The following is a 13,406-nucleotide window of genomic DNA, read 5'->3' as shown; positions in this document are numbered from 1 at the left end:
ATTCTAAGTAAAGTTACATTGAACCATGGTTAAACTGGTTCATTTTTATACAATGTATTCAATCAAATTTATAGATACTTAACACAAGGGATCCCTTATTGAACTTAAGTCAAATGATAAAACGGTCATCAAATCATATGTAAGCAGAAGAGTGGTCTTGGTTGCACATAGGTTGCAATTGGAGACGGGCAACTGCAATGCCTTGTAGCAGGAACGGGCATTTCAATAAAAACTTTAAAAATATTCATTATCTGTTTAAAACGGCCTTTCACTTATTTATAACGTCCCGTGAGAGAGACGGAATTCCATATCGAGAGCGTCGCTGAATAGCCCTGCTGCCCTTACCTCTTTAGGTGTTTTTAAAGTTTGAAGGGCTATAAAGATGATTGACGTGTCGACTTTAAGCACCTCATATGCTAGGCTTGAAGTTGCAGGGAATTGCTTACTAGGATTTAGAATAAAATATCCTTCGAGATTATCGACGCGGTCACGTTATTATGATAATCATAAAGTTAAATGTATGACGGCAGTGCTAACTGTACATTAAAGGGAAGTAATCGTTGCATGGAGTTTAAATGATAACATCAATATGATAATCAAATAATTATAACTGTACAGTGGATAAAAACAAAAGTTCGTATTGAAAATGTACTGACGACTTTAGAAATCCTGCGAAACATTCGATGTGACGAAGCTGTTTATGAATTTATTGTATCATTTAATATCATTGATGTGAGTTTGGACAAGTGGGTTTCCTCCGGGTACTCCAGTTTCACCAAAACGCAAGATACACTCTCGCAATAAAATCGTGTTAACGAGAGTGATTAATATAATACTCTAATAACTTGTTTCATAATAGTTGTAAAATATAAAAGTTTAAACATGTAACATCGATGTGACCATCGTTACTTTATTTCATCATGCGCTAGATAGTTATGATGTCATTACACAATTACATAATAGTTGTCGGCATCGTTCTGAAAAAAGTCTTGGCTTCTGATGTGAATAATTTCTGGGGAATATTCACAGAACTGGGTGGCCATCTGAAAGTAAAAGATAACGCGAAACTATTACCAACAGGCAAATGACTTGCTACATGTCTTATAGCTTATGTCGGAAAATAGCTCATTGAGCTAATGTTTCTTGATAACACATACCCGACTTTAAATAAAGATTTTTGTATTTTGTATCTCTTGCATCTACAACCAGTAAGTTTATCTAATTCTTTGGGTTAATGAAAATAAATCACGATTCAATTTTGTTTGTTTTTAAATTTGTGAATTTCAATTTTGGTAGGAAAAAATCGGTTTAAGTTTGGCAGAATTTTATCGGATGCAGCGACGCGCCAATGACGTACCTTACGTAAACAGCCGCTGACCCCAGACGAATTAAGTTAAGAAGGGCCATAGGCTTAATTAGAATTTAGAAAACCCCTATTCTCAACTAGCCTCGTTTGGTATCTATAATATTTATAGCACATAGTTTTTTTTTTTTAAATTAAGTATGGAACGTATATCATGACGTCACCAAGGCAAATGTTGGAAAATGCGTGACCTAAATATCCGTCTATTAGAAATTCTTTCAGTATTTGTAATTGTAAGGAGTTTCCTTAAAACCTAGACATTTAAGTGGAATGTAAGAAATCCTCTTTAATAGAGTATCTTCAACAAAAGAAGCCGAGGTAATGTTTGCCATCATTAAAATGCAGACTGAGAGTAGATTGTTGAAACCATAGAAACATGATTATAGCTCTATAAATCGTTGTAGTGATGTTTTCTTCGTGAAGATATAGGTCGAATTCAAAAGGGTATGCTAAAACGTCATAACAATGTTATTTAATCCTATTTGATTTGAATGCACACTTTTTAGCAGAAATTCTCTCAAAATATTTGTCTGGATGTTTTAGGTCATGAAGTTTCTATCTGTGTTATTCCCATTTCAACGAGAGCATTTGTAACGCTAAACTAAAATCAAGATGATTTTGCTCGAACTAAAACATAGAAATAACGCGCTAAAAGTCATATTTGAAACAAAATGAGAAAGAACAGTAAATATTAACATGTAGCTCTAATATTCTATTTATTGTCTTTAATTGTGTTGTCACCTTAAAGCCATTGCCATCTGTATCACACTCGAGAAGAACCCCAGACTGTTCGCCCCCTTCAGCGTGGTACGAATACCCTGTCGACGATTGAAACGAGGCTATGGGGGTATACTTTGGAATGGAGCTACAGATTGTCATAACCTGAAACGTATAATTAGTGTATGACATGACATGATCTAATCACTTACAGTGAACCTGGTGTCTTTATTCTAATCATCGTATAATCAGTTTCGATTATTGCCATTTTGATAAGGCTCCGATAATTGCCATATGGTAAAGGCTTCGATTTTTGCCGTCTTATGAGGTAAACAGACGCGAAGATAACCAACGGTATCCCATATGGTGCTCCAACCCAGGACATTAAACACCACTGTATGAAACTTGCTAGTCATTGATTCATATACGTAACATGGCAATGCATCATCAGATTCTTTAGTAATAATGTTCATGCATAAGTTTCTTTAAAATATGGTATACGGTGTGTTCACGAAATGAATTCATAAATATTTAAATTACAAAATAGTTAGAGGCGAAAACAAATTGGAATTGGAGTAAATGGAACCCACATTGACACCACGTGTCCAAGTTGTCGGCGCGGTAAGATTACAAGCGTTCAGCACGAGATCCTCGTTCGTTCCAACTTGCACGTCAGAGCACGGGTGAGCATCAGGGTGGGTGACTATTTGTGCGTGAGCCAGTATAGTTATTACTTTATGTGGATCACAAGTGTGTTCTGAAATTATACCAGGATTTGGAATAAAGAAATGATTTAATAAGATGGAACAAACTATGTTTTAAATAAGGCCATAACATCTTTAGCAAATAATAAGGATTCCTAGTTATTGTTTTGAAAAATTGAATTCAATTGATTTGTCAAATTGTTTTGTAAGGTGCTACGCTTTATTTAGTTCACGCTGGCCCAATGGCCACTCGTATTGTTTCCTCCAGGCGTCGCAATTGAGCATTGTTATGCGAATAGTCTTAATATCTTGGAGTGATTTTGACTTGAATGTGCTCAGTCAAAATTCTCCATATGGTAACCTCGCACCGCCCATAGTGGGTGTCAGGCCCGTGGTTGGCCTGCGGTTGCATAAATATACCTGCGACTATTTCCGAGGAAATAGAAGATACATGAAAATTCCTACGCCATGTTATAACATATATATTGTCTTATCTAAACTAGAGCTGTCACAGGAGTGACGAATACCCACTAATGCCGCCTGGACACAGGAATGGCAAACTATTCCTTTGAAAAGAGGCCATTACTCCAAGGTTACTGCACACTGCATCTTCTTTAACATGCATGTATTCTTTTATTTAAATCTGTTGAGTAATTTAGAAGTTACACTGCTGACAAGAAAAACTAGCTGATACTCTAGCTGATCTCTTCTGGAATAAGACATCTAGAGCATTCACGAGCTTTTCTTCCAACACGATCATCATCAAATTTTACAAGTACATATTTGGGCTTGAATGCATCCTTATCCGAATTGACAAGTCCATCTGACAGGTCAATATTTGTAGTAAGCACTACAGTGGCAAATATGCCATACTTAAGTTCTGCTGGTATTCCACTGGCATATGGTTCAAATGAAGCATGCTGGATTTGTTTTGTTTGTTCATCTTTCCAAGTGTCAATTACTTTTAAGGTAAATATTTGCTCATTTAGTTTTTGAAGGATCTATCGAACTTGACCTGTATCTTCTGATGTTACACCTGTGTACCAAAAATTGTTCAAATCTGTCAAGCCTTTCATGAGTTATCGTCCGGAAACTATTTTTCTATTTTTAGTAACAGTGACCTTGACCCCACCAGCCCCAATATCGATCTGTATCTTCTGATGTTACACCTGTGTACCAAAAATTGTTCAAATCCGTCTAGCCTTTCATGAGTTATCGTCCGGAAACCGTTTTTCTTTTTTAGTAACAGTGACCTTGACCTTGGCCCCACCAGCCCCAATATCGAACTTGACCTGTATCTTCTGATGTTACACCTGTGTACCAAAATATTTTCAAATCTGTCAAGCCTTTCATGAGTTATCGTCCGGAAACCGTTTTTCTATTTTTAGTAACAGTGACCTTGACCTTGGCCCCACCAGCCCCAATATCGAACTTGACCTGTATCTTCTGATGTTACACTTGTGTACCAATTTTTTTAAATCTGTCTAGCCTTTCATGAGTTATCGTCCGGAAACTATGAAAACCGACCGACCGACCGACCGACAGACCGACCGACCGACCGACAAGCTCACTAACTTGATCTGTGTCTTCTGATGTAACACCTGTGTACCAAATATTGTTCAAATCCGTCTAGCCTTTCATGAGGTATCGTCCGGAAACCGTTTTTTCTTTTTTTAGTATATTGAGCTTGACCTTGGCCCCACCAGCCCCAATATCGAACTTGACAAAAAAAAAATTCAAATCTGTCAAGCCTTTCATAAGTTATCGTCCGGAAACCGTTTTTCTATTTTTAGTAACAGTGACCTTGACCTTGGCCCAACCAGCCCCAATATCGAACTTGACCTGTATCTTCTGATGTTACACCTGTGTACTAAAAATTTTTCAAATCTGTCTAGCCTTTCATGAGTTATCGTCCGGAAACCATGAAAACCGACAGACCGACCGACCGACCGACAGACCGACCGACCGACCGACAAGCTCACTCCTATATACCCCTTCAAACTTCGTTTGTGGGGGTATAATTAATTATAAATTGTGAAATATTGAAGAGTAAATACACTTACTGAAGACAGGAGCTGTAGTAGTCGGTATGGTCGTCGTTGATGTAGTTGTTGTTGATGTTGTGGTAGAAGAAGTAGTTGGTTTTGTTGTCGTGGTGGTGGTAGTCGTAGGAGTAGTAGTTGTTGTTGTCTTTGGCGTTGTCGTTGTTTCTATTGGTAAAACTACTTCATGGATTAAGGGTACTTACAACAATATTTTGCAATCTGATAACGCACGATTTATATTTCCTTGCTAGCTAAGAGAACAAAACAACTTGCATCTTCCAGAATGTGGAATATCTATTTTATTGTTAATGAGTGATTTACATGTACAAAGAAGAATATTCAGACGTTATTGATATGTCATTGTTAACTTTTTAAAGTATTTAGAAATATGTAATTATCAGATATATATTATATATAACTATGTAAACAATTTACTGGTTTAAAGAAGTATTTTCCAAATTAACCGGAACAGTTGCAGTGATACTTCAACTTCAAAAAATATGAAAACAATGCTGTATGCATACATTACCTTCGCAGACACATGGGTCGTGGGCAGCGTCCTGATACCTCTCTAAAACAGTTATATGCCATTGATAGATTCCTTTTGAATGTAGAGTATGGAGGTAAATTAAGAATCATTTCATGGGCCGATTTTGGGCGCTATATGTAAAAGCAGAATGTTTTACTTTCTGGGGAATAAGAGGTGTGACTGAAGCGTTCGTAGGCATCTGTAGTTCTGATATACATGTATATAACGTGACCTTAATATCACATTGCAGCGTAATGTCCTCATTATTTTGCGGAAGATAAATCGGTAGAATTTGAAACGTACATGTATGAATCGAAACTTTACAGGTTTTTGTTTTTTAATTTCTACTATTACCATTACTACTACTAGTACTATTAATAATTATACTAATAACTAGAGCTGTCACAGTTATGAAAAATACCTAATCACTCCGCCTGGACACAAAACTGGTAAACTATTTTTCATGTGATTAAATGCATATACGTATTTTATTGTGGCACACCCCTGTACGAAACCCCAGTACCAAACTTATTTTAATCCATTTTACCTGCCATAAGTCATTCGGAACCTGTTTGTAATGTTTGTAATGCAAAATCTTAGTAGAAATGGGGCACAAATAGTAGTTTGTTACCAAAGTCTAACTTAACCTGTATTTTATGACGTTACACATTTGTAACAATAATTCCTTACATCTGTCAACACTTTCATGAGCTAATGCCTTGAAAGCGTATAAAAACAACGGCTCGATCAACCAAGTTCTAAGCTGTAAAGGGGCCATGACGTCATAAATTAGTACTTTGTATCCGAAGTCGAAATTGAGCCGGCTTTTCATAGTGTTACACATGAGAACCAAACTGTTTTTAAATGCGTGCTATCTTATATGTTCCCCTAAAGGGACTATAAAATACTCACCAACAGCTCTGTAAATCATATCGCTCATACAGTCGTAACTCCCATAGTCACTTATATGGTAAAGAGTGGTCCATACTGAAACAAAGCAAACGGAAATGCAAAAAACAAAATACAACGGCATGAATTATGTATTATACATAAAGAGGCTGCGAAACCCTATTTGTACGGGTACGTGTTCATGTGCGCTTCATTATGTGCATTACGTCATCAATGTATGTGTATAGTGTTCAGATTTAGAATGGCATGTACGGGTGTACGAATATGTGAGCATCAAGTAGCCTACAAGTAAAAGGTTATATTATGATGTTTCGCAAATGGCTTTTAAACCCAACTGAAACATGTACATGTATGTTACCCGAACAAGTACACGAACACGTCTCAATTTCGCAAACCCTATGATGCCTCAACACCAAAGCAGTCCAAAATATGTATTAAAAATAGAACACACTGTCAACTTCAAGTCAAATAATCTAAGCAAATTAGAACAGTCAAATATTGAATGTCGTAAGTGCTTATTATCAATATATTATTTAAGTCTCCTGTTTGGTTGTACAATTTACAATAAATCTATTGCATTTACAGGAACAAGCCTAGACCAAAGACCTTGTTAAATGGCAGATTGGTTCAAACTACCCTTCAAATCTGTTAAAGAACAATGACAACATTACTCTTAGAATAAGAGGCTGGTATTTTAGGCTTATATTATGTGTTAAGACAACGCTTAAAGTGAAAAGTATAGAAGTCATTTCAAATTCAAACTGCAAAAATCGTTTTTGGATGTTCACCTAATTAATAATATGTTTTAATAACAATTATATGACACCCGTGATATTAAACTCTACAAGCATGTGATAATGTCTAAACAAGGACAACATATCCCTTAAATATCAATTTCAAGCGGTATTCCGACCTAAGTAAAGTCGAAACTCGTTATGTCGAACCCTCTTATTTCAATATTCCGCTAGTGTCGAACTTTTTTCGATTGTGTTTAATTAAATTAGACATGTTTTATTTTGCACGGGACATTTCTGTCATCTCGAAGTAGTTCTCCAGGTCCCAACGAACTCGACATAGCCAGGTTTGGCTGTATGTTAAGTCCTTATTTTATACCCGACCGATTTTCTAAAAATACTATCATATTTTAAAGTATTTTTTGTATGAAGGCATTTTAAGCAAATTGAAAGAACCCTTTATTTCTGTCATTGAAGGCACAAACCAGAACTTAATAAAATTTCAGAAACACGGGACTTACACTGTTGATGTGATGAACAACCCGCATTTTCGACTTGCTCAAACAGATTGTTGATGAGTTCTGAAAAAAAGATTAGAGAAAACTGTTTGGCTCGAACAAAACTTGTTTGGTTGTATTCGAAGCATTTAATAAATTTGATTTGCCAGAGGTTTTTTTCAGAGAGTTCTTTTTACATGATGGATCAAATTATTATCAGTTGCGTTTACCAACAATAGTTCAACATGTGTAATGGCGACCAAAACTAAGTAAGATAATTAGTGTACATGATTGAATCAAATCATTTATTGTGTCGTTTCGTCATATAACTTAATATTCTTTTCTATTCTGAGTTTTAACGATAAAAGTTAAATGAGTACATGTTTTATGTGTTACCAATGAAGCAATTCTGCCATGGTCGCTCCCTTGGAATAAATCAGTTGAATAATTAAACATAAGCTTAACCGTTATATTTTTATACATGTATGTGGAAAAGAGTTCTTACTTCCGTAGTCGTTGTCGTGTCTACGACAGCCGTCCAAATTTCCTGTCACTGGAGAACAAAACAAGTGTGCAGGTTTGATAAGTGTAAACTATTACCTGTTTGGGTAGATATACATGTGTGTTTGTTTTCTTCTCCATTACGTGTAAACTAAAATATTTATTACTTTGTTAAGAAGTGTTTGACATGTCAGTTAAGCAATCATGAAAAGTATGTAAATAGATTTATCAGGTAACAAGGAACATGTATATGTTTACCTTATTTAATGTCTTGATTATAAACTTAATTCAAATTACACTCAAAGTGGTGTTGACTACTTTAATATGATGTTTGTATCTATGACAAAGTGAACGAAAATGCGTTCAATGAAGAAAAGATACATGTAAGTGTTATTTATGTCATAAGTGTCTACATGAGATATATGTATACTAGCAAAGTAGATGTTCGAAAAAATATGCGTATCCGAACCCGATTCAAAAATTCATAACTGTTAAACCAATGGCGATATTTACTAGTCAAGTGATAACATTACACCGTACCACTCCGATATAAACATTCATAACTGTTAAACCAATGGAGACATTAAATTTTACTAATCACGTGATAACATTACACCGTACCACTCCGATATAAACATTCGTAATTGTTAAACCAATGGAGATTTGACATGGGGTCGGTATTTATATTGGTAAAGTAGGTTAATATTGACGGTGGTCTTAATCAAATAAAATCATGTATTAGCTGGTATAAATTCACCTTTGAGCCCATTTAACAAGAACGTTATTATGATTTTGAGCAGAGCCTGGTGACGAATTCACAAACATTTGTTTTACTCAAAATAGACATTTGCCTCTAAAAGTCTAGTTTTCAATTCATAATCGATCGAATTTCTTCGTGTTTTGATACTCTATAAAGGTAGTAGAGCACGCGAGCAAACACCTGGTGCGTTTATACACCATGGACATAGATAAACACGCTATCAGTTCCTATTTTAAAATTTAAAATAAGTATTCATCACTATAAAACTTAAATGACATGTAAATAGTGTATCAAATCTAAAATAAGTATTCATCACTATCAAAAATGACACTCTATGCAACAGAAAACAGACATGTTACGTCATATAACAAAGTTTTGGTAAAATTGTGTCGCCCTAATCCAATCAGAGCGCACTATTGAAATAAACAATGACGTCATTAAGCCCAATTGCGGCTTATACGATATGAACGACAATGTTATTTGTATACAAACGAATATGCGTATGTGAATATTTAAAGATTGCAAGGTGTGTCCATCATATTTACACTCAAACACGGAAACGCAATCGAACTCCATGATCGTTAAAACGCGATTATTCCTGATATTCATCTCTGCAATATATACCCATTAAGTGTCCGTTCATAAAACTATTAAAGATGTTCTTAAGGCGCTTCGTGAAAACGAATACTACACCTCATGGCTAATTTAAATGCATGGATACCAATAACATATACCGAACAGAATAGTGATAAATAAAAGCTTACGGTTTCTGTTGTAAAAATAATTCTAGCACACCGGATAGGCATTTCCGGTGAATTCAGCCGTGCTGGAAAACTCCATCTGGCATCCCCCCATGCCAGATGAGTCACGCGCTGTGACGTAATAATTTCAATTTCTTTTTCTTCCATTAACATTAACTTTACAAAAATATACTTTAAAAAACAAAACAAAATAACCCTTAAAAGACGTGATACTGAAGGAACTTCTTGACGTATGCAGTGAATACAAATTACTGCGCGTCATGACGTCAGTAAACGTCATCGCACGCGCTTTTTGGTGATACGTACAAAAATGCGCCTTTTTATGTATTTTCTCCATAAAAATGTAATTTATGTATGCTAGAAAAAAAATATCTATCATGTGTGTCCGTTCCGGATAGAAAAATCCGACCCTCGGGCACGCTGTGTGGCGGGTAACTCGGCAAGCCTCGTTACCTGGCAACGCAGGTGCCCTCGGGTCGGATTTTTCTATCCGGAACGGGAACACATGACAGCTATTATCATTACGTCATTGTTTTGAACGATATGCAACAATGTTAAGTGTGGGTGTGTAATGACCCAAAATAAATTTTGAATCTTTTGAGAGGATATTACTTGCCTTTTTTTATATGAAAAATAAATGATCGAAAACACACTACAGATAAAGTAATAATTTTTCATGATGTCTTTTTTTATTTCAAGTGGTATGATCTATTTTCATTTTTAATGCCATTAATATGTGTTTGTAATATTGTTTAAGATTTATTTGGTACTTATTCCTTGTCCACATATAAACCCTTTCAAATGAAACGAAGTACGGGATTCACTTTTCCCATTAGTTTACATAGTATATCTTTACGTATGCTTACGTAAATACTGTCCACTATTTTGGACGTGGAACCTCTTACTACACTGGCAACTGACGTGGGCTGATTGGTGCCGAAAGAAATCTGCAAATTGTCGATGGATACTATCAAACTTCAAAGACAAACACTTAAGCCAAGTCAATGATTGAAAACCTTTTTATGATTATATCAAATAGAAGATACATATTTGTGCGTAACACCTCTGTGGATACTCGGAAGCTAAGTACAGGCAAATCACGTCAATATTTTAATACACGACCGTAGTTGTCTAACTTGCACAATTGTTAGCGCAATCGTTTCTCGAACAGGCGTTCCGAGTTTGAATCCCGTCCTGGGCTTATGTGAGTGTTGCTGGTGTGCGCCAACCCGGACAAGAAGTGTTTATATGGGGTACTGATTTCCCCAATAGTTCAAAACCACACTCTTGCGAAATGTCGTGCCGACGAGAGTGATTCACATAATGTTGTAAATTTTTTTTGCACAGGCGTGTTAAAATAAATACATTTTAACTAATTACTTCAATTTTCGAAATGAGCTGGACGCCGCAGAAATATGTTTTCATATTGTAATTATCACATAAGCAACAAACATGAGATCACAGTTTCATTAGACTAAAAAAAGAATGGCGGCCTCGATGCTGTATTTTTACCAGTGTTATCTACAGTTCTTATCTGTACAAATATACCCAAATATGTTTGTCGCGGTTCTACTAAACCTTACCGTACATATTGTTCACCAGAGTCTTCCTGCATGAAGGGTTACGCAGTTCCAGATGGTGAAGCAAACCCCAGACTGGTAAATAGTTAGTACACATATAATAAAACGGTAAACGTTTTGTCTATCTAATTCATTATTGAAATTTATAAACATTATCTTATGGTGAATGCTGTTATACAAATATCAGATTCTGTAAGTCGCGGTTCTAGTTAACCTCACCGTTTTTTTTTCTCTTACAAAAGTTGTCATTCAGTTTTTGGAAGTGAAGGAAACCCCAGAATAGTAAATAGTTTGTACAACTTAATAAAACGGTAAATGTTTTGTCTATCTATTTCAGTATTGAACTTAATTCGTGCTTCAGTATTTATCGATGCATACTTCATGACTTTACACGGTGTTCATTTACCAAAGCTCATTTCACATATAAATTAGAGATTTAGCATGACAACATTAAAATTATGTTCTACGATATAAAGGAATTGAGTATATCACTCGTATAATAATTATACCATAAACATTTATCTAAAGGTCATGTAACAAATACATAAGATAATAAGTATGAGAACATAATATAATATGGGACAAGAATAATAAATCAGTTGTATTTAAGATGAGATTAATTTTAACATGCATATATATTTCATAAATATCATAAAACATACCAGAGTTTTGACTGAGGCACTTGTTTCCTGTTTTAATGTCCATCAAATCTGTGGTCGAAATGAAATAGTACGGTATTTGTATAAGATAAAATTGTTGACGAAACAGCAATATAAAGTAAATTGATGTACATAACCTCATTTTCATGATTCATGCTACAATTACAACTACTCGTTAAACTTCAATTTCAAAAACATACCTGTATAGCTTGAAATCTGTGAGCACTCTGTTTGCAATGTTTGTGACTCTGAAACAAACAAACGTTCTATTAGTATTTTAGAAAAAAAACGCCACACAGGCGAACATTACACGTCTACAATGTTGACGAAATGCCACAAATCATAATTTAGTGATTTTATGAAATAACGACCGAACAGACACTAAACTAGACGGTTTTCAACCTCACAAAAAGAAGGATTCTATAACTATTGTTATTAGTTAATGCTAGGGTAAGCAGTTAAATACTTTTAAAGAACACGGTAAGCAGTCGCTTATGGTTTAGACAAGCGTTTAGTGTTCTCTGTAAAGAAAAAAATAATTTGTCAAATTTTATTTCAATAGATTGTAAATGAGATCTGTAAATTCACAAATAGACAATGTTCATGAAAAACATTGATTAGATTGATAAAAAATCATTCAAATCTAGATTTAAATTTAAACCCTTATTTTTAATATAAAATGTTAACAAATGTTAGAATGTATTTTGTGACTGTGCAATATTAATTGAGCAATAAGGACTTTAAAGAAAATTTGTGCATTCTTTGCCAGGCAAACTGTGGGTGGTGTGGGTCTAAAAAGACATTTAAAGACGTGTGAATGAATAAGTGTCTTAAATTTGTTAATGTTCTTTGCAGTTGATTAAAGATGATTTGAGTAATATAAACAACGTCTCAATTCAAGTATATATATTAAACCGTTTCTAAAGGCAGGTACCATTTCTTTTAAACGTTTTTCTGTGCTACTCTTAATTTATCATGCATTGAAAGATCTATATAAGCGGAGATTTTATTTATTTTATTTTTATTATTGGGTTTTATTTTACCATTATAAATAATAATAACTTACAGTTAATGATTAAATCTGATGTACAGCTTAGTTGATCTCAAATTTAAATGTTTATGACTTACATTGGCACGTGCTGTTGTCATAGTTGTATCGGTACATTATAAACACACGCGTGTCTGACATGGTATTATAAAAATAATATATAATAAATATATATTTTGTGGTTTTTATTTTACTATTATAAATAATTATAATAACGTGATAAAAGTTGATGAACAGTTTAGTTGAAGTTTAATTTTTAGGTTATTAAAGTATCAATAAATCTAAGATAATACATGATTAAATTAGAAGCTACGTGGCCACAAATTCAAATGATTAAATATTATAAACTGCGTTTCCTTATGCCTTTACGTTTCAACCATCAATTAATTATGGACTTATTTTAGGTATACTATTGATCTCAATATTGTCATAAAAATATACCCTTATTTCAATATTTGTAGTGCATTCAATACATATTAAAGTTTGCCTAGAACTAAAAAAAATCTAGTTCAGTTAAAAGAAAAAGGTAGCCTTTTAATTTTAAATATAAAAATGTATACAAAATACTAATACCGTTTAGTTACTGTGTTTTTTTGGTC

General features: G+C 34.4%; 1 protein-coding gene across 1 annotated transcript; it reads right to left on the bottom strand.

Moving 5' to 3' along the window:
- Positions 1–883: 883 nt before the first annotated feature.
- LOC128241044 (integumentary mucin C.1-like) lies at positions 884–12,948 on the bottom strand. The gene is made up of 9 exons (XM_052958029.1): positions 12,888–12,948; positions 8,004–8,051; positions 7,523–7,582; positions 6,271–6,345; positions 5,359–5,400; positions 4,848–4,994; positions 2,671–2,837; positions 2,105–2,245; positions 884–1,043 (listed from the first exon to the last, which is right to left on the bottom strand). The coding sequence occupies exons 1-9, from the start codon at positions 12,946–12,948 to the stop codon at positions 945–947; spliced, it is 840 nt and encodes a 279-aa protein (XP_052813989.1). The 3' UTR covers positions 884–944.
- Between the last annotated feature and the right edge of the window lie 458 nt (positions 12,949–13,406).

This window comes from Mya arenaria, chromosome 7 (assembly GCF_026914265.1).
Source record: "Mya arenaria isolate MELC-2E11 chromosome 7, ASM2691426v1".
Lineage (NCBI taxonomy): Eukaryota > Metazoa > Mollusca > Bivalvia > Myida > Myidae > Mya > Mya arenaria.
The sequence above is the reverse complement of the archived record's forward strand: the minus strand, read 5'-3'. Positions and strand labels throughout refer to the sequence as shown.

What these genes read in the sequence shown, in the direction of transcription:
- LOC128241044 (XM_052958029.1), bottom strand. Translation starts at nt 12,948, where the DNA reads ATGTCAGACACGCGTGTGTTTATAATGTACCGATACAACTATGACAAC. An exon ending in TGACAACAGCACGTGCCAAT is followed by an intron (nt 8,052 to 12,887) that starts GTAAGTCATAAA and finishes TTTGTTCTCCAG; the next exon opens with TGACAGGAAATTTGGACGGC. An exon ending in CGACCCATGTGTCTGCGAAG is followed by an intron (nt 4,995 to 5,358) that starts GTAATGTATGCA and finishes TTTTACCAATAG; the next exon opens with AAACAACGACAACGCCAAAG.